The 22,391-nt window shown below is 44.3% G+C and overlaps 1 protein-coding gene across 2 annotated transcripts in view; it reads left to right on the forward strand.

Moving 5' to 3' along the window:
• Positions 1-9,097: 9,097 nt before the first annotated feature.
• Positions 9,098-22,391, forward strand: part of LOC110534534 (mucin-5AC) — a 31,029-nt gene continuing 17,735 nt past the window's right edge. For both annotated transcript variants that reach the window (XR_005034209.1, XM_036933655.1), the window contains exons 1-8: positions 9,098-9,255; positions 10,453-10,704; positions 10,917-11,036; positions 11,138-11,191; positions 11,369-11,448; positions 11,619-11,712; positions 12,177-12,248; positions 21,441-21,659. Coding sequence is in view for 1 of the 2 variants with exons in the window: in XM_036933655.1 (XP_036789550.1) it covers positions 9,210-9,255; positions 10,453-10,704; positions 10,917-11,036; positions 11,138-11,191; positions 11,369-11,448; positions 11,619-11,712; positions 12,177-12,248; positions 21,441-21,659 (937 nt within the window). In the remaining variant the exon portion in view is untranslated. The remainder of the gene's footprint in view (positions 9,256-10,452; positions 10,705-10,916; positions 11,037-11,137; positions 11,192-11,368; positions 11,449-11,618; positions 11,713-12,176; positions 12,249-21,440; positions 21,660-22,391) is intronic.

Genomic DNA, 22,391 nt, shown 5'->3' on the forward strand with positions numbered 1-22,391 from the left:
CGCTACAAGCTTGGCACACCTGTATTTGGGGAGTTTCTCCCATTCTTCCCTGCAGATCCTCTCAAGCTCTGTCATGTTGGATGGGGAGCGTCGCTGCACAGCTATTTTGATTTTGATGTTCGATCGGGTTCAGGCTCTGGCTGGGCCACTCAAGGACATTCAGAGACTTGCCCCAAAGCCACTCCTGCGTTGACTTGGCTGTGAGTTTAGAGTTGTTGTCCTGTTGAAAGGTGAACCTTCATCCCAGTCTGAGGTCCTGAGAGCTCTGGAGCAGGTTTTCATCAAGGATCTCTCTGTACTTTGCTCCGTTCATCTTTTCCCTTGATCCTGACTAGTCTCTCAGTCCCTGCTGCTGAAAAACATTCCCACAGCATGATACTGCCACCACCATGCTTCACAGTAGGGATGGTGCCAGGTTTCCTCCAGACGTGACGCTTAGCATTCAGGCAAAATATAATCTTGTTTCTCATCGTCTGAGAGTCCTTTAGGTGCCCTTTAGCAAACTCCAAGCAGGCTGTCATGTGCCTTACTGAGGAGTGGCTTCCTTCTTGCCACTACCATAAAGACCCGATTGATGGTGCTGCAGAGATGGTTGTTCTTCTGGAAGGTTCTCCCATCTCCACAGAGGAACTCTAGAGCTCTGTCAGAGTGACCATCGGGTTCTTGGTCATCTCCCTGACCAATGCCCTTCTCCTCCGATTGCTCAGTTTGGCTGGGCGGCCAGCTCTAGGAAGAGTCTTGGTGGTTCCAAACTTCTTCCATTTAAGAATGATGGATACCACTGTGTTCTTGGGGACCTTCAATACTGCAGAAATGTTTTGGTACCCTTCCCCAGATCTGTGCCTCGACAAAATCCTGTCTCGGAGCTCTACGGACAATTCCTTCAACCTCATGGCTTGGGTTTTGCTCTGACATGCAATGTCAACTGTGGGACCTTATATAGACAGGTGTATGCCTTTCCAAATCATGTCCAATCAATTGAATTTACCATAGGTGGACTGCAATCAGGTGGTAGGAACATCTCAAGGATGATCAATGGAAACAATTTCGAGTCTCGTAGCAAAGGGTCTGTTTTCGTTTAGTCATTATGGGGTATTGTTTGTAGATTGATGAGGAAAAAAATGTATTTAATGCATTTTAAAATAAGTCTAATTTAACAAAATGTGGAAAAAGTCAAGGGGTCAGAATACTTTCCGAATGCACTGTAGAGTCTCAGATCAGTATATAGAACCTGACAGAGGGCTGTCAGAAACGACTGTGGACATCATGCCTATATCCTCTAGCTCACATCTATATTGTATTTTCCATGTTATGTCTATACACACTGTCTATACACACTGTTTATACACCTAAAATGGTTTTCGACCGTCCCCATTGGAGAACCTTTTGAAGAACCCTCTTGGTTCCAGGTAGAACCGTTTTGGTTCCAAGTAGAACACCTTTTGCGTTCTATAAGGAACTCTTTCCACAGAGGGTTCTACCTGGAATCCAAAAGGGTATTTCTACCTGGCACCAAAAAGGCTTCTCCTATGGGACAGCTGAAGAACCCTTTTGGAACCTTCCTGTCTAAGAGTGTATGTAACACTGTGTCCAATAGAACACGTCCATGTACAGATGTTTCATCTCCCACACTAAGGCGTGCAGCGCTCTTTTGCTGAAATCCTCATTCATATTACTAACAATCCTGACTGATGAATATGACCCAGCTTTGTGGTGGGTAACGTCGGTCGGTGTGGCTGAAAAATGTGGAAATACCCCTCAGACTTCAAACCTCTTAATAACTTCACTCCCAGGACCCCCTGATTTCAAACCACACACACACGAACACACACACTCTCCTCCAAGGGCTCCGACTCTGCCCTTTAACAGTGACTCTAATTCATCTCCTCACGTCCACATGATGACTTTGAACTCTGTTTCCGCAGTATAAGTAGTATACATTGCCCACTTTTTGCCCCACTCTTCAATGACAAAAGACCCCCCTCCCTTAACAATGTAAAACAATCGGAACACCCAAATCATGGGGGGTGCAATGAAAACTAAGGTCCAGCCATGTCCTGCTCTGGCCGGAATACAGTGTGCCTAAATCATTCCTAATACACGGTCAAGGGATTATCCTGGCAGAGCAGGAAAGATTTCCAGCTAATCTATATCGGAATGCTTGGTGAGGACAAGGTAAAGGAAGTGGCCGAGACTAGGAGGGTTGCTGCTCTTGGAAGCCAAAACTCTTCATTATTTTTTTGCATGGCAATTACGGGGTGGATGGATGCGATAGAGAGAAGCTAGAACCTATTTCTGGTCCTCTGGAACAACAAATTTGCCTTGAAATTACAGAAAGAAGCTATCACTATTGTGTAATTTTGTGGTAAGAGGAAGGTTTCCGAGCACCAAACCTGGAGCTTGGCAACGTGGGAAAACAATAACACCAGGGATGTGTAATGAACACCTGATAATACCGTGTCAGTTGGTGGCCTGACCTTATATGGTATTTCCTGACCTCTGAGATTATAACTGAGATATTTTAATTAGGCCAAGATCACCTACTATTATGGGGCAATTGGTATTTATATGCCTTGATGGCAGCAGGGTGCACCACTGCCCTGCGCTTAATTTCTCAAGCAGCTCTGTAAAGGCATACGGGGAACATGAGATAGGGAGGGGGAGCAGAGCAGAGCAGAGAGAAGCCCACAGAGAAGGAATCAATTACATTATGATTTAATCAATGGAGGAAAGCGCGAAAGCAGTAAATTTAGTTTACAAAAAGGCTGGTCAATAACTCAATTCAACTGTGCAGTGGAGGCAGCTGTTGGGGTGGGTTTAGGAGGGGGGAGGAGTTGGGGGTAGAGGGAGGGAGAGTGTGTGTGTGTGTGTGTGTGTGTGTGTGTGTGTGTGTGTGTGTGTGTGTGTGTGTGTGTGTGTGTGTGTGTGTGCGTGTGTGTGTGTGTGTGTGTGTGTGTGTGTGTGTGTGCGTGCGTGCGTGTGGAGGAGGGGGGGGGGGGGGCGTTCTGGCAGGGACGGAGATGGGCACAGTTTTAATTAGTTCTGTATTGGAAGTGGAACAGTGGGAGCGTTGTGGAGCAGGACGGAACAGCTGCAGCGGGGTGCAGGGATCGCTTCTAGCCAGTCGGCCAGAAGTCTGGCTGGGCTCTCCCTCCCTCCATCCCTCCATCCATCCATCCCTCCTCTCCTTCTCTGCTGTGCCAGCTCAGGTGTCTGTGTCTGCCTGGGGAGCGCTGGGTGGCACGGTTGTGTGGCTTTGCGTTGGTTGGCAGCGGATGGGTAAAGGCCTGGAGCTGGGGGCGGTTTGGGGGAATGTATGAAAGGGCTGGTGGCTCGCTGGGCAGGCTGCCCCGAGGGGATCACTGTATGAGAGAGGCTGGGAGCCAAGGGCCTGTCACCGGCCAGCCAGCCCGGCACTCTGCCCTGCTCTTACAGGGCCAGGGCCCAGGGGCCGACACAGACACAGACAGGGAGACTACAGTGCATTCGGAAAGTATTCAGACCCCTTCCCTTTTTCCACATTTTGTTACGTTACAGCCTGATTCTAAAATTGATTAAATAAAACATTTTCCTCATCAATCTACACACAATACCCTACAAAGCGAAATACGTTTTTTTTAATTTTTCAAAATGTATTTCAAGTAAAAAAAACGAAATACCTTATTTACGTAAGTATTCAGACCCTTTGCTATGAGACTCGAAATTGAGCTCAGGTGCATCCAATTTCCAATGATCATCCTTGAGATGTTTCTACAACTTGATTGGAGTCCACCTGTAGTAAATTCAATTGATTGGACATGATTTGGAAAGGCACACACCTGTCCATATAAGATCCACACTTGACAGTGCATGTCAGATCAAAAACCAAACCATGAGGTCGAAGGAATTGTCCATAGAGCTCCAAGACAAGATTGTAGAGTGGCCAGAAGGACTTTTACTCCTCAGTAAAATGCACATGACATTCTCTTTGAGTTTGCCAAAAGGCACCTAAAGGACTCTCAGACCATGAGAAACAAGATTCTCTGGTCTGATGAAATCAAGATGAAACTCTTTTGCCTGAATGCCAAGCGTCACGTTTGAAGGAAACCTGGCATCATCCCTACGCTAAAGCATGGTGGTGGCAGCATCAAGCTGTGGGGATGTTTTTCAGCGGCATGGAATGGGAGACTAGTCAGGATCAAGGGAAAGATGAACGGAGGAAAGTACAGAGAGATCCATGAAGAAAACCTACTCCAGAACGCTCAGAACCTCAAACTGGGTAAAGAATCACCTTCCAACAGGACAACGACCCTACGATCACAGGAAAGACAACACAAGGGTGGCTTCGGGACAAGTCTTTGTCTTTGAGTGGCCCAGCCAGAGCCTGGACTTCAACCCGATCAAACATCTCTAGGAAGAGACCTGAAAATAGCTGTGCTGCGATGCTCCCCATCCAACCAGACAGAGCTTGAGAGGATCTGCAGAGAAGAATGAGAGAAACTCCCCAAATACAGGTGTGCCAAGCTTGTAACGTCATACCCAAGAAGACATGAGGCTGTAATCGCTGCCAAAGGTGCTTCAACAAATTACTGAGTAAAGGGTCTGAATACTTATGTCAATGTGATATTTCAGTTATTTGAATTTTTTGCAAACATTTCTAAAAACCTGTTTTTGCTTTGTCATTATTGGGTATTGTGTGTAGATTGATAAGGGGAAAAATCTATTTAATCCATTTTAGAATATGGCTGTAAAGTGGAAAAAGTCAAGGGGTCTGAATACTCATGAATGTTGTTTTGGAGGCAGCTCTGCAGAGTGGTCACTATCTGGCGCAGCCAGAAAGTCATAACATCTGATTTTAAACCTAACCTTAACCACACTGCTAACCTTAATGCCTAACCTTAACCTTAAAAAGAAGACCAAAAGGCATATTTTTGTTTTCATAAATGTTTACAATATAGACAATTTTGACTTTGCAGCTGGCCTATCTAGCGGATATCGCTAAATTCTGTGTTCATCCCAATAAACGCCAATCTGCCACACACACACACACACGCACACACGCACACTCCTTCACACTGCATTCCTCCACCCATCATAGCGTTTCTATACACAGGCACAGCAACCTATTACATCCAGACACTCTATTTTTTTATTCTGCCCTGTGTCGCCGTAGTTAGCCTATCAAAATATCATATCAAAGCCTATCAAAACATACATTTTTTTTGTATCTTTAAAATATTTGTGCATGACAAAAGAACATGAAAACTAAGCTTACAGTTATGAGCCCTAAAATGTTAACTAGTATTGCTCTATGTTATAGCAACCAGGCCAAACAGAACCTCAACTTCCACTCAAGTCTAAACCCCAGGAACAACCCACAACCCGAGACCTCACCTCGACCTAACCACGTAGCACCACACTCGCACTCCGGTCCAATGTTGAGATCTTATGAACCAATTGGTTTACATATTATTTTACTTTAGGCCTCAACTCTGTCTACTTTGGCTCCGTAGGCATCAACACTGGCCTGTACTGACTGTACGTTTAGCTTCATGAATTACTAGCACATTATTTGAGATTAAAAGGGTTTCTCAGAACGTTGGCTTGTTTTAATGGGGAAAGTGTAAATCATTTGGTGTAAATCATTTGGAATGTTTCTTGAGGACTGTGTCAGAGTCCAACTTTCCGCCCAAAGGTACCAGCAGCGTCTGTCTCACTGTTGGGTCAGATGTTGCCAAGACACTCTCAAAAGCTCCATTGACAAAGCGTTTTGGATTTAGAGGAGAGAGCTGTGGTGATGGTTTTATTTGCCTATGATACAATGCTGACCTCTTGTGGAGAAAAATAAAACCGGCATTCTGATCTCCAATCAAATCAAATCACATACACATGTTTAACAGATGTTATTGCGGGTGAAGCAAAATGCTTGTGTTTCTAGTTCCAACAATGCAGTAATATCTAACAAATAACATCTAACAATTTCACAACAATACACACAAATCTAAAGTAAAGGAATTGAATTAAGAATATATAAACATTTGGACGAGCAATGTCAGAGCGGCATAGACTAAGATACAGTAGTATAGAATACAGTATATACATATGATGGCCAGTCTGATGGCCTTGAGATAGAAGATGTTTTTCAGTCTCTCGGCCCCAGCATTGATGCACCTGTACTGACCTCGCCTTCTGGATGATAGCGGAGTGAACTGGCAGTAGTTGTTGTCCTTGATGATCTTTTTGGCCTTCCTGTGACATCGGGTGCTGTACGTGTCCTGGAGGGCAGGTAGTTTGCCCCTAGTGATGCATTGGGTAGACCGCACCACCCTCTGGAGAGCCCTGTGGTTGTGGGGGGGTGAAAATCAAAATATTATTTGTGCATCAGCGCATGTGACAAATAATATTTGATTTGATTGTATCTGACATTCACGCCCTGCATGCGGTTTTGCACATGTGCTAGGTGATAGAAATGTCAGTGTTAATAATTATATCCTGTGGATATTTTGCCTCAAATTTCAAGCAGTTGAAGGACCAATCGCATAGGATGTCACGCCCTGACCTTAGAGATCCTTTTTATGTCTCTATTTTGGTTTGGTCAGGGCGTGAGTTGGGGTGGGTATTCTATGTTTTTTGTTCTACGTTTTCTATTTCTGTGTGTTTGGCCGGGTGTGGTTCTCAATCAGAGGCAGCTGTCTATCGTTGTCTCTGATTGAGAACCGTACTTAGGTAGCCTTTTCCCACCTGTTTTGTGGGTAGTTGTTTTCTGTTTTTGTGTCTGCACCAGACAGAACTGTTTCGGTCGTTCTCGTTGTTATTTTTGGTATTTCAGTGTTCAGTTCAAATAAAAGTATGGACATGTACCACGCTGCACCTTGGTCCTCTCCTTCCAACAGCCATTACAGAACTACCCACCACCAAAGGACCAAGCAGCGTAGAGGAGAGGACTGGAAATGGGAGGACATTCTGGACGGCAAGGGATCCTACACATGGGAGGAGATCCTGGCTGGAAGGGATCGCCTCCCATGGGAACAGGTGGAGACAGCCAGGAGAGCGGAGGCAGCAGGAGAAGGGAACCAGCGGTATGAGGGAACACGGCTGGCAAGGAAGCCCGAGTGGCAGCCCCAAATTCTTTGGGGGGGGGGGGCATACGGGGAGTGTAGCGGAGTCAGGTTGGAGACCTGAGCCCACTCCCCGTGCTTACCGGGCTGAGGATGTGACTGGTCAGGCCCCGTGCAATGGGGTGAATGCGAACTGTGTCTCGGTCGAACATTCACAGGCCGGTGCGCTCGGTGCCAGCGTCCAGCATTTGCCGGGTGGAACCTGGCATCCAGACAGAACGGGTGGGGCCAGCTCTGCGCTCGAGACTGCCAGTGTGCCACCACGGCCCTGTGTATCCGGTGCCTCGGCCAAGGAAGAGGCCTCCTGTATGTGTCCCCAGCCTGGTGAGTCCTGTGCCTGTTCCCAGAACCAGGTCTCCTATATGTCTCCCCAGCCCGGTGAGTCCTCTGCTGCCGGAGTCGCCCGCCTGTCCGGAGCTGCCGGAGTCGCCCGCCTGTCCGGAGCTGCCGGAGTCGCCCGCCTGTCCGGAGCTGCCGGAGTCGCCCGCCTGTCCGGAGCTGCCGGAGTCGCCCGCCTGTCCGGAGCTGCCGGAGTCGCCCGCCTGTCCGGAGCTGCCGGAGTCGCCCGCCTGTCCGGAGCTGCCGGAGTCGCCCGCCTGTCCGGAGCCGCCCGCCTGTCCGGAGCTGCCGGAGCCGCCCGCCTGTCCGGAGCTGCCGGAGCCGCCACCTAAGTGGGCCGAGCCTAAGGTGGACCGGGGTGGACACGTCCCGCACCAGAGCCGCCACCGCGGATAGATGCCCACCCAGACCCTCCCTTAAAGATTTAGGTTTTGCGGCCGGAGTCCGCACCTTTGGGGGGGGGTACTACTGTCACGCCCTGACCTTCCTTTTTATGTCTCTATTTTGGTTTGGTCAGGGCGTGAGTTGGGGTGGGTATTCTGTTTTGTGTGTTTGGCCGGGTGTGGTTCTCAATCAGAGGCAGCTGTCTATCGTTGTCTCTGAGAACCATACTTAGGTAGCCTTTTCCCACTTGTGTTTTGTGGGTAGCTTTCTGTTTTTGTGTCTGCACCAGACAGAACTGTTTCGGTTTAATTTGTTCTCGTTGTTGTTTTTGTTATTTCAGTGTTCAGTTCAAATAAAAGTATGGACACATAACACGCTGCACCTTGGTCCTCTCCTTCCAACAGCCATTACACAGGTAGACAATTTATTGTGTAAGTTAAAATTGTATTCAACATTCTGGCTTGTAAGGAACATGTCCATACCAATTGGTATCAAAGTATGATTTATTAGGCAACTGGAGAGGATGAGGAGTGTGCGAGAGGCCTTTAAATCCACTATCACTACACTCTTAGAAAAAAGGGTTCATCTGCTGTCCCCATAGGATAACCCTTTTTGGTTCCAGGTAGAACCCTCCGTGGAAAGAGAAACCAAATGGGTTCTACCTGGAACCAAAAAGGGTTAATTCATGGGTTATCCTATGGGGACAGCTAAAGAACCCTTTTAGGTTCCAGACAGCACCTTTTTTTCTGTGAGTACTGCTATTGTAAGTAGCTATTTAGTTATTTGTCCTTAAAAAGATTGCATGAGCTCCATCGTCACTGTATGTGCCTGCTGTCTGTTGCCTTCAAAGGAAAGAACAGAGGTTACAAGGAAGACATAAATACTACATGATGACTCAGATCAACAATGAGTATCTGTGGCAACCTGATAAAGACAGACATGACCCAATGCAGTCATAAGATGAGGTAAGATAAGGGTGTTGTAAGGGTACTGTATTACACACATCACACACAACCATCAGGAATCAAATCCAGCGTCCACTTTTAATGATGGAATCAAACATTTAATGTCTGGGGTTGGGTATGGGCAGAATCCTAGATAGAAAAGCATTACTCCTCTGCTTTTGAGAGAATGTCTGAATTCTGGACCTGAATTGGGGAGGGGGGGGGTAGCTTTGCATAAAAATGTGTCATTTCCCCCAGCACTTTTTTGAGCAACGCTATTTCTCTATTATACATCCTGTGGCGGTGAATGTTCTCTGTGGCTTCATGGCCCAGCATCCTGAGAGGGATGCACTAGACTGCACTGCATTTCCTCACTCTGTTAGTGACACAGTCTACAGCAGGCTACTAGAGTAACAAGGAAAGAGAACTATACGGGTTACTCAAAATGGACAAAATACAGTTGACTTTTCCCTGTCTGACTGTCCTTTTGGGTAAGCTGCCTCTCTGCCTTTCTGTTTTTGTGACATTTACAGTATGTTTACACTTGAGTCATTTAGCAGATGCTCTTATCCAGGGCGACTTACAGGAGACGTGTTGATGTGCCCTTGTGCAAGAGCACGTCAACCTAGTCTGCTCGGTGATTCGAATCAGTGACCTTTCGTTTACTGTCCAAAACTTATTTTTTATCTTTAAAATAACAAAAATAGATTTCATTTTTTGGGGCTGGCCAAACACTCTTAACCACTAGATTACTTGATGCATTTTTATCTAGTATAACATTACTTTGATGTACTTTGCTTGTTTTTGTGTAGTTATTAAGATCAAGTCTTTGATTATTTTGCACAGGTTATTCTACAAATACGAGATTGTTTTCTCAACCGGTTTTGTCAACTCAGTTTATCTGCCCAAAAAAGCTGCTGATGTAATCTATGCTCTATCTATGCAATGGTTTCTTCTCTCTATATTCTAGACAGTGTTGGGGAAGCTACTCTGAAATCATAGTTTACCAAACTCCCAATTACTTTACATTGGAAGAAGATGAGCTACTCTAAAGCTACCCTTACAGGGCTCTACGAGGAGCATGTGTGCACCTAAGTTGAAAAATGCAGGCGCACACAAATACATTTAGGAGCACAATGAAAGATATTTGAGATATTACATCCTTGATTTTTCTATTCCAGGTCTCACAGCAAAATAATTAGGTGCATATGTGAGTTAAAAGGTGGTGCTGTAGAGTCCTACCTTAAGGGAACTATAGTTTACTTAAAACTTCTTGTGGATCGGTGTCCCGTCTACGGGACAGTTGCTGCTCAATATGCATAATGTGACTACAACGTCGTTTTAACAGTTTTTTTTAAAAGTAGTTCACTACATCGAAGCTACTTTGTGAAAATGATAATTTATAAATCTGAAATATCGTAGACCGGGGATCCCCAAACTCTGATTCCTACTTCACCCATACTTAATTTTCTTATTGCAAAAACAAGTAGCGTGTAGTTCCAGTAGTTAGCTACACCACTACATGTCAACAAAGTAATGAACTACTGAAAACACTACCAAGATGTGAATTTAATTCAACTACAGTACCACCAAGCTACAGCAAAATGTCATTAATAGGACCAGTTGAACTACATGTAGTTCACTACTCCCCAACACTGATTCTAAACCATACCCATGTCTTTTTCCAGGTCTCGTCCTGGCTTCTACCACCACAGCCCAGACACAGCCAGTCAATCCCACTGTAACCCAGCCCACCTCAGCCTCCAACCCAGCCAACAACACAGCCACTCTAGGACATACCACGGCTGTAGGCAACAATAATTTAACATTATCCACCATAACCCCAAGCCTTCTTGATCTCATTTTTGATAACGTCCCTATAACCAATTCCACCGGGAGGCCTAACCACACGGTAACCACACCACTGAAGACCAGTTCAGGTAGGTTGGAGTTGCTGCTTTCACAGTATGGTCAGTTTATGGTCAGTGGTCGATACTGGAGATGGAGTCTTGACCTGGTTGTCTTGGGTCTTGAGACCACTCAAGTCGATACAGTCTCGGGCTCAAGGGGTCTAAGTCTTGGCTCCATCTCTGATCGATGCTAATTTCCTACCTGCTTTGGTGGAGGTAAAGTAACAGTAGTTTTTCTCAAGATGCCTCTCCAGGACCGACATCCTGGCCCTCACCAATGGACGTCTCTACATCAAAGGCCCCAGCAGAGGCCAGCAGCACAACTGCTAGCACTTCTGCTACTAGCACCACCGAGAATAGAGGTGAGTTGATGTCACCAGAGTGAAGTGAACCCACTGTGCAGTGAACCCACTGTGAAGTGAATCCATCAGCACACAACTTTTATCTTCTCTTTATTCAAAAGGTTTGACGGGAACTGCTCAACCAAAACCCTCTGCGAGAAAATCGCCCCACATTGGTAACATGATTGCATTTAAAAAATGTCTCAAACCGGTGTTCTGACACCAAATCTGAATTGGTTATCATTTGTCAGACTAACCCACATTATAAATGACATCAACATTTAGGTCCAGCATAACTTGCATGGCCTTTTATCTTGTTGCTCAACAATTGATTGTTTTCTGTTTCTTGATAGGATTGATCATCTTTATTGTGATCATCATCGCTGCCTGTGTGCTTGGAGCAGCATGCTTCTTCACAAAGAAGGCATCAAGGGTGAGTAAGGTATATGCTGTTTGTCCAGTTCAATTCTCTGATTTAATCTATGACATCTTCAACTTGACTTTGTACAAACACCAAAACGCTAGCATTCAATGATGTCTGTAGATGCCTGTCTGTTTTCTAGCCCGTTGAGGTGTGTGTGTTGTACCCTGTTGTGTTTCCAGAGGTACTCCGTAGATCTCCGAGACAGGCATGAGGATCTGCCTCTGAGTACTGCGGATCCCGACGCCGTGTTTGACAACTCCTCAACACAGAAGGGTGACAACATAGAATTACATAGAATATGTATAGAATAAAACATGCATTATTATACATCTGTATGGATGAGAATACACTACATTCATTTACACTCTCCTCATGAATGATCATTTACTACACATGAATAGGGAAACTTGGACTTTGTAGAAGCCTGTACACAAGACATCACCAAAACACTTCTGTAAATCTTGATTTAGATTTGATTCATCCCATGCTAACATAGGAATGGCCCATAAGTAAGCATTACTAACAATGCAGAGAGAAAGAGAAACTGAACTACCCCAAAAAATAATAATGAGCATCTAGCTAATGTACATTAACTTGTGGTCAAACTGAAAATACGTGTTAGACTAGTAGTAACCATTTTTTATTTAACTAGGCAAGTCAGTTAACAACAAATTCTTGTTTACAATGCCGGCCTATAAACCATGGCTAACGCATGTTGTCTTTGATCACCACTCCAGGGATGGACACCTTTACCGCCGTGGATCTCAACAGCACCGAGGTCCTGGTTAAGGGAAGTGAGGGAGAAAGAGGTGAGCTTGATGAAGCAATGGACCAGTGCATGTACTGTCCTCTCGTAGGGTCACTTTGCTGGGTCTATGACAATGTGCCCCCAAAAGAGAAACAATTCTCTATTGAGAATTCTATATTAGTAGTTTTTATGAGTTGAGTTGTTGCACAGTGATCTGTCAAGTGTGATGTATTGTTTGGTTACTGGAACGGCTTTTGTGTTCAGAGTGGATTTCCTCTTTTGCAACAGAGAAGAGAGAAGGAAGTCAATGTGTGCTGATAACTATGCTATACATTCATAGTTATCTACGTTTTAAAATGGCCAGAGCCACAGCTGAAATAATACATTTTTCAACTTAATTTTAAAACTTCATGATGTCTTGTGTGGCAGGTGTGTGGGAATAGTGAGAACTTCAAAGAAAAGAGAAACCCTCACACTGCTCTCGCCGGCTCTTGCTCATATCACTGTTTTTATTCAAGTTTGATTCAAAACAGTGAATTGAGCACTCTGAGGTTTAGAGTCCCTAAGAGCTTGCATTTACAGTCACGGCCGAAATGATTGGCACCCTTGATAATGATCAAAAGAGTGTAAAACTGTGTCAAATAAATCATGCAAATACTTTTTAATTGTTTTATTTAACCAGGTAGGCCAGTTGAGAACAAGTTCGAATTTACAACTGCGACCTGGCCAATGTATGGGAACATTATATTACTAATACAACTGCTCACAGAAAAATTATTTGTTGAACAAGTAATAAAACTAAATAAATAAATAAATAAAAAAATCTATATGATTAGCACCCCTAACGATTCTTATAAATAAAATCAAACTAAATTGAATCAGCAGTAACTTAGTATATATATATATTTTAATAATCTCAGTTTAAAGGGGAACTCTGGTTTTGTTTTTTCATTAGTCCAATGTTGATACAGTCCCAAAATGTTTTGCATGTAAAGCAGTCAAGTTTTGAAGATATTTGTCCTGTTACACACGTGTGTTTTCTTGCATATTACAACTCCCCCTGAAGGAAAGTGTCCCTGGCCACTTATTCATGGTGACACAAAATGCATCATTTAAAGAACTGTATTGTGGCCTTTCATGACTTCCTGTTTCACTGGGGTAAAAATGAGGTAACACACATGTAAAAATCCATTTGTCATCCATCACAATGGGGAAAAGGAAACTACTGGGCAACATTTACAACGTTTAAAACCACTGGAACAGCGGTTAGCATGTCTGGTAGAAGACCCGAGTGTAACCTGTCCCCAATCACAGTGAGGAAGATGGTTAGGCAAAGAAAATACCAAGGGTCATCGTTACCGAACTTGGTCGCATCCTGGGGTCACCACCTGGGTGTCTGTAGTGCCTCCAGCACTGAGATGCAGTGCCTTAGACCGCTGCGCCACCTGGGAGCCCAAAGTTACAGTACATCTTTGCCAAAAACGTGATTGCTGCTGCCAGGAGGCTGAAACTTGGCCGCAAGTGGATCTTCCAGCAAGAAAATGGCCTCAAGAATACATCAAAATCCACAAAAATGGTTAGTTGGCCACAAAATAAAACATTTGTGGTTATCAGAATAAAAGATACCAGTCCACAACCTCAAACAGTCACACTCCAAACTCCACTATGGCCAAGACCAAAGAGCTGTCAAAGGACACCAGAGACAAAATTGTAGACCTGCACCGGGCTGGGAAGACTGAATCTGCAATAGGTAAGCAGCTTGGTTTGAAGAAATCAACTGTGGGAGCAATTATTAGGAAATGGAAGACATACAAGTCCACTGATAATCTCCCTCGATCTGGGGCTCCACGCAAGATCTCACCCCGTGGGGTCAAAATGATCACAAGAACGGTGAGCAAAAATCCCAGAACCACACGGGGAGACCTAGTGAATGACCTGCAGAGAGCTGGGACCAAAGTAACAAAGCCTACCATCAGTAACACACTACGCCGCCAGGGACTCAAATCCCGCAGTGCCAGACGTGTCCCCCTGCTTAAGCCAGTACATGTCCAGGCCCGTCTGAAGTTTGCTAGAGAGCATTTGGATGATCCAGAAGAAGATTGGGAGAATGTCATATGGTCAGATGAAACCAAAATAGAACCTTTTGGTAAAAACTCAACTCGTCATGTTTGGAGGACAAAGAATGCTGAGTTGCATCCAAAGAACACCATACCTACTGTGAAGCATGGGGGTGGAAACATCATGCTTTGGGGCTGTTTTTCTGCAAAGGGACCAGGACGACTGATCCGTGTAAAGGAAAGAATGAATGGGGCCATGTATCGTGAGATTTTGAGTGAAAACCTCCTTCATCAGCAAGGGCATTGAAGATGAAACGTGGCTGGGTCTTTCAGCATGACAATGATCCCAAACACACCGCCTGGGCAACGAAGGAGTGGCTTTGTAAGAAGCATTTCAAAGTCCTGGAGTGGCCTAGCCAGTCTCCAGATCTCAACCCCATAGAAAATCTTTGGAGGGAGTTGAAAGCCTGTGTTGCCCAGCAACAGCCCCAAAACATCACTGCTCTAGAGGAGATCTGCATGGAGGAATGGGCCAAAATACCAGCAACAGTGTGTGAACCTTGTGAAGACTTACAGAAAACATTTGACCTCTGTCATTGCCAACAAAGGGTATATAACAAAGTATTGAGATAAACTTTTGTTATTGACCAAATACTTATTTTCCACCATAATTTGCAAATAAATTCATTAAAAATCCTACAATGTGATTTTCTGGATTTTTTTTCTCATTTTGTCTGTCATAGTTGAAGTGTACCTATGATGAAAATTACAGGCCTCATCTTTTTAAGTGGGAGAACTTGCACAATTGGTGGCTGACTAAATACTTTTTTGCCCCACTGTATCTCAGTATTTGTTATTTATACAGTCTTTTTTCTCATCTTTAGCAAGGGTGCCAATAATTTCAGTCATGACTATACATTGTTTAGATAAGAGCTTCCCCACTGGGCAGAACTGGTTGGACCAACATTGTTTCCAAGTGGAAAAACTGATTGAATCAACTTAGAAAACTGATTGGATTTGAAAGAAGTCATCAATGTTAGGGATTTTTATATTTCTTTTCTCCTTACTTTTTAACCTAAATCCAATGAGATGGTGACATTTTTTGTCACATTGAATTCACGTTAATTAACAACTCAACCAAATGCACTGTAAATCAAAACTAGCTGCCTAGTGGGTCAGCTCTCATTGCCCACTCCTTTGTGACACCATGGTCACCATCCATAACACGTTTGATTTGTAAAATGTTTTCTCACGCCCCAGGCTAACTCTGCCTGGTGTCAGATCATACTTTGAATAACAAAGCCGCATGACTCATGGAGGTTGATATGCGAGAATAGACTGTATGACACGTGTATGTCTGTGTGTGACTTCAGCCTGATCTCAGTGTGATAACCTCCAGATAAGGGGGAGACTGACCTCTATGCAGCAGACCTGGGTTCAAACGGTATTAGTTTTCTTGCCAAACGTTAAGCATTTGACTGAGCTTGCCTGCCAGATAGGAAGGGTTTACGCATTTGGAACTTTTACAAAACGTCAAATGATTAGCTTTTCAGTGCTTTCAATCTGTTGAATGTAATACAAGAGACACTAGAAAATGGAATGTCCCGTCTTGCGCCATCGAATGACAGCACCCAACCTACTCTGTGTAATGTCATCTTTGTGGTGAGGTGCCGTACCAACGTCCGCCACTAGATGGAAACAAAACCCTAGAGAATGAACAGGAGAGTCAAAGCACAGAGCGAGTTGTTCATTGGTCTCTGATTGATAGGTAACTCCACCTTTTAATATGTTCTTGTGTTATAAGACATGACCTTTTATACTGTGGTCTGTTGGTCTCAGTGCTTTAAACAGAGGACATTTCAAAATAGTGACAGGTTTTGTGTCAGAAAACCCCATAGCTCTAATATGCTGCTCAGCTGGTTGTGGATGACCCTACCCTCTTTTACCAGAGTGCCATCTTGTCAAACAAGTGTATCGTCCTCAACCCCATCTTATCTGCAAAGTAAACATGTGTATGTACTAAATAGGGATGGCTTTACACTGACTTTTCTTTTTTAGGAGGAGCACGTGCGCACACCTATGTTGAAAAATCTAGGCGAGCGCACGCAAGAACATTTAGGAGCGCAATGAGAAATATTAAAGCTTGAATCATACATTTTTTTTAAAAATATGTGCACTGGTGTTCCTAAATGACAATTCCAGGTCGCACAGCAAAATATTTTGCCACACATGCGAGAAAAATGGTCGCACTGTAGAACCCTGCTAAAGAATCCTGCATGTCAGGCATCGGACCCCTGTGTAATAAAACACACACAGTGAAATAATGGAAACATCAACCGTTATAGTAAGAGAAGAGAACACCATGAAGCATTAGCTGTTTTAATGCATTCTCAATCTGTGATAGCCCTTCCTTTTGACGTAACTTTCCATTTAGGTTGAAAGTGGTTGAATTCTTATTTCTCTCACAGGCCTTCCCAGGCTTTGTGACTGTTGTAGGCATGTCTGAGCCTGTCTTTCTCTCTTTTCCCTCGGTCACACTTTGTGGAATGGGTCAGTTTTGATTGGCTCTTTTAAAAGTAACTACCTCAAGTAGTTTTTTTTCCCCTCCTTTCTTTAAATCATCAACTCAAGACGTTGCACTGGCATCATAGCGACAGACGTCTGCTTCTTTTGAAGTTCTCTTGGCCATGACCTTTCACCTTTTTTCTGTGCTCTTTCTAAAAGGGATACAAGTCAAACAAATGAAACCATGGTCTGGAGAGGTGTGGATTCCACTGTTGTAAAAGCATACTGCTGCCCCATGCCTGTAAAGTCAGTCTGTTAAAAAAGGATAGACAACTGTCACTAGGACTGGGTTTGAGATGGACGCAATGGAAAGGATCTGATGTGTATGAAGCAGAGTAATGAGAACAGTTGAACTCCTTTTAGAATGAATTACGCATGCACAAAGGCCCACAGATACACAATTAGACATGGTCTCTATTTCTTAACCTCTCTGTGGTCTTTACGGGTGTCAAGATCCTTGCAGTGCAGTCCGTCTCCTTTACTAGAGGTGTGGAGAGAAAGCCCTTTGGAAATATTTTGGTTGTTGTCGGTTTTATGTATTTGTGTTCCTTTTTATGGTTTGGCTTGACCAAAACGTCCTACATGTCCGTCAGCTGATCGATTTTGGTCGACTTCCACTTTGTACGATTGTTTTTCAGTACCATGATGTAAGGGTTAGATTGTGTTACTACCTACTTGGTACGATGTTGTAAGAACCTCTTGTTTAGGGAGATGTGTTCTCTGCAGAAACTTTGCTATTCTTGTTTTCAAGAGTTCTCTGCTTGCGGAAGTACACACACACACACACTCACACTCTACTGGTCAAAAGTTTTAGAACACCTCCTCATTCAAGGGTTTTTCTTTATTTGTACTATTTTCTACATTGTAGAATAATAGGGAAGACATCAAAACTATTAAATAACACATATGGAATCATGGAGATTCTTCAAAGTAGCCACCCTTTGCCTTGATGACAGCTTTGCACACTCTTGGCATTCTCTCAACCAGCTTTACCTGGAATGCTTTTCCAACAGTCTTGAAGGCGTTCCCACATATGCTGAGCACTTGTTGGCTGCTTTTCCTTCACTCTGTGGTCCAAATCACCCCAAACAATCTCAATTGGGTTGAGGTCGGGTGACTGGAGGCCAGGTCATCTGATGCAGCACTCCGTCACTCTCCTTCTTGGTCAAATAGCCCTTACACAGCCTGGAGGTGTGTTGGGTCATTGTCCTGTTGAAAAACAAATGATAATCCCATTAAGCGCAAACCAGATGGGACGGCGTATTGCTGCAAAATGCTGTGGTAGCCTTGTTGGTTAAATGTGCCTTGAATTCTATATAAATTACCGGAATTGTCACCAGCAAAGCACCATCACACCTCTTCCATGCTTCATGGTGGGAACCACACATGCAGAGATTATCCTTTCACCTACTCTGCGTCTCACAAAGACACAGTTAGAACCAGAAATTGCACGTGGACTCATCAGACCAAAGGACATATTTCCACCGGTCTAATGACCATTGCTTGTGTTTCTTGGCCCAAGCAAATCTCTTCTTGTTGTCCTTTTAGTAGTGTTTTTTTGTTGTTGTTGAGCAATTCGACCATGAAGGTCAGATTCACTCAGTCTCCTCTGAACAGCTGATTTTGAGATGTGTCTGACTTGAACTCTGAGGAATTTTTTGGGGCTGAAATTTCTGAGGCTGGTAACTCTAATGAACTTATCCTTTCTTAACTCTGGGTCTTCCTTTCCTGTGGCGGTCCTCATGAGAGCCCGTTTCATCGTAGCGCTTGAAGGTTTTTGCGACTGCACTTGAAGAAACTTTCAAAGTTCTTGACATTTTCCGCATTGACTGACCTTCATGTCTTAAAGTAATGATGGACTGTCGTTTCTCTTTGCTTGTTTGAGCTGTTCTTGTCATAACATGGACTTGGTCTTTAATCAAATAGGGCTATCTTCTGTATACCACCCTTACCTTGTCACAACACAACTGATTGGCTCAAATGCATTAAGGAAAGAAATTCCACAAATAAACAAGGCACACCTGTTAATTGAAATGCATTCCAGGTGACTACCTCATGAAGCTGGTTGAGAGAATGCTAAGAGTGTGCAAAGCTGTCAACAAGGCAAAGGGCTACTTTGAAGAATCTCAAATATATAAATAATAAACAAATCAAAATGTGTGCGTGTGTGTGTGTATGTATGTGTGTGTGTGTGTGTATAACACTTTTTTTTGGATACTACATGATTCCATATGTGTTATTTCCTAGTTTCGATGTCTTCACTATTCTACAATGTAGAAAATAATAAAAAATAAAGAAAAATACTTGATTGAGTAGGTGTGTCCAAACGTTTGACTGGTGCTGTATATATTTGTAACCATATTTTACAAACTATGAAAAACCCGAACATTATCATTAATCCTTGCTAGCATGCAGAGCAATGCCTTGGCCTCTAATTAGTCCGCCACTCTCAACTTGTACCTCTGCCTGTCACTCTCATTCTTAGCTTTGGCTCCAGCTGTGAGGGATGACTTGAAACGACCTTAATCTCTAACAACTGCTCCGGCGACCGACCTTGACACTTTATTTTCTCAATTATGGAGTCTGGACCCAGAGACTGCTTTAGCTCTCATCAAGGCTAATTACAGATCTCACTCTCCATTCCCACATTTCCTTGGACAGTATATTAGCGTGTTGGTTTTGAGTGAGTCGGAGGCCTGGAAGAAACTGAACTAAAGACGGGGATTAGCTTTAGAAACCAGCCACTGAGTGCATTTTCAGGACATTTTGAGGGGTAAAAATGTATTCCTGTTGAAAATCCTAGTTTCCTAAACCTAACCTTTACCCCAGTCCCGAAACCTAACCCTTAAGCCAAAAATAGGATTTTAACAAATTCAGGCCATGAAAAGGACATTGTGGTCCTGATAAGGTAGGAAAACATGTACACACACACAGTAGCCAGAAGTGTCACGCCTGCTCCCGCTCCCCCTCTCTAGCACTCGAGGGTGCCAAGCTGCCCATCATTACGCACACCTGTCACCACCTGGCATCATGTAACGGCTTTCTTCCTGTGAAGGAGAGGAGGACCAAAATGCAGCGTGGTTAGAGTTCATGTTTTTTAATAAGAAATACACAAATACAAAATAACAAATGTGGCAAAACCAAAACAGTCCTATCTGGTGCAGAGAACCCAACACAAAACAGGTTCCCAATCAGAGACAATGACTAACACCTGCCTCTGAGAACCATATCAGGCCAAACATAGAAATAGACAAACTAGACACACAAGGAATGCCCACCCAGCTCACGTCCTGACCAACACTAAAACAAGGAAAACACACAAGAACTATGGTTAGAACGTGACACATCAGCGCTTCATTGGACTCACCTGGACTCATCACTTTATTGATTGCCTCCTATCTATATATTCAATCAAATCCAATCAAATGTATTTATAAAGCCCTTCTTACATCAGCTGTACAAAGTGCTGTACAGAAACCCAGCCTAAAACCCCAAACAGCAAGCAAGGTGTAGGAGCACGGTGGTTAGGAAAAACTCCCTAGAAAGGCCAGAACCTAGGAAGAAACCTAGAGAGGAACCAGACAATGGGGGGTGGCCAGTCCTCTTTTGGCTGTGCTGGGTGGAGAGTATAACAGAACATGGCCAAGATTTTCAAATGTTCATCGATGCCAAGCAGGGTCAAATGATAACAATCACGGTGGTTGTCGAGGGTGCAACAGGTCAGCACCTCAGGAGTAAATGTCAGTTGGCTTTTCATAGCCGATCATTCAGAGTTTCTCTATCACTCCTGCTGTCTCTAGAGAGTTGAAAACAGCAGGTCTGGGACAGGTAGAACGTCCGGTGAACAGGTCAGGGTTCCATAGCCGCCGTTTGATCCCTGTGTCAGCAATAATGTTATGTTTCCCTTGTCCAGACGCTGTCTGTGTTTTGTTTCATGTCTGTTATCTATGAAATATTCACTCCCTGTACTTGCTTCTGGTCTCCCGGCGTCTGTCCTCACAAGAGGTAGCAATGGTGCTTAACAAATAGCGGTTTACAGATCTGAATAATGCTGCAGATATGTCCAGAACAGCAGTGGTGTTACCCCCCCCCCCCCCCCCTCCCCAGCCCTTGTCCCCACCATCCCCCTCAGTCCCCCCCCCCCCCCCCCCCCCCCCCATCACCTTGGGTAAGATAATAACGAGGGGGCCATACTTTCCCACAGCTCTTAACCAGCTGTGGTGCTGCTCTCCCAGCAAGGCCTGGTCAGTAATCAGGACCTCATTAGGCGACCAACCAGAGGCCTGGGCCTGGATCAGCTGGTTCAGTAGAGGAGAAATCCCCCAACAGTCAACGTGGGCAGAAACATTCTTGTAGGAACAGAAAGAGAAACACTGCCGGCCAGGAGACTCAGATAGGAAATGCTATCATTATAGTAATGCTTAGGGGTAATGACAAAGCACAGTCTTGCAGAGCAAGGTAAATATGCCTTTCTTAGTCGGAATTTGGGTGAACATGTGTTAAATACAGGTATATGCATTAATGGGTGTGTTGAAATGTGCTGTGGCAAGCTCTTCAGAGATATTGTGTGTATAATTTGACTATAATATGTTAAGACACTGACATGATTAAACTCTGTACTCACTCTGCAGCAGATAGTGAGAAAATCTCTGACTACCCACCGCCTGCCAGCCCTGTGGACAAACCTGATGATGGGGCCCCTGGAGATGTGGCCCCTGAGGCCCCAGCGGGGGAGACTGATGACGAGAACACTGTCTCCAATAAGACCTTAGTGGAGTCAGTGGAGGCCAACGAGAGCAACAACAACAACACCAGCATCACCGCTAGGATCGCTTCAACAACTCCAAGAGGTTGGTATAGTTCAAGATCTGCTACAACCTCTGTGTGTGTGTGTCTTTCTGACGGGTTGGGGTAAAGAAGACACATTTCCATTGAACATTTGTATACATCTTCTAACGTCATGGTATCTATGGCTATTGATGCCGTTAATTGAAAACTGTTCCTCGCTGTTTAAAAAAACTGGCCTAAACAAATCACATCTCTCTTTTCGCTTCTTTGCGTTATTTGAAAATACAACGAGACAGATTGGTTTATCCTCTTTCTCTGTAATTGACTCAGGGATACAATGTTGAACAGAAGTGTTCTACTATGCCTTGAACATTCCTCTCCTGGGGAGAATGTAATTAACACAGCATGGTGATAGCACCACAACTCCCAGACTATGTCCATATCTCAGTGTGAAGGATTCTTCTATAATTGGGTGGTGAAGACTGAACCAACAACTCAACACGGCAGTTAGTTCAAGCTGTCGTTTTCTAAAGCAACATTCAGTTGGGCTCTAATAGCAGTGGCGTTCCTCACAGCAGTGGAACATAAATGAACGCACACTGGGGACACTTGAGTCAGTTTTGAATGTCTGGTCAAAACCGATGGAAAGCATCACTATGGTCAAGCCATGCCAAGTGAAAGGCAGTGGTTAGCAGCAGATGTGTGTGTTTGACCCTTCCCCTTTACTAAGACATGTCGCTGAGCTCAAACCAAGAGAGAACGCCAGTTGTCCTTTTATCCGTTCAGCGGTCCAA

The sequence above is a fragment of the Oncorhynchus mykiss genome, chromosome 10 (assembly GCF_013265735.2).
Source record: "Oncorhynchus mykiss isolate Arlee chromosome 10, USDA_OmykA_1.1, whole genome shotgun sequence".
Lineage (NCBI taxonomy): Eukaryota > Metazoa > Chordata > Actinopteri > Salmoniformes > Salmonidae > Oncorhynchus > Oncorhynchus mykiss.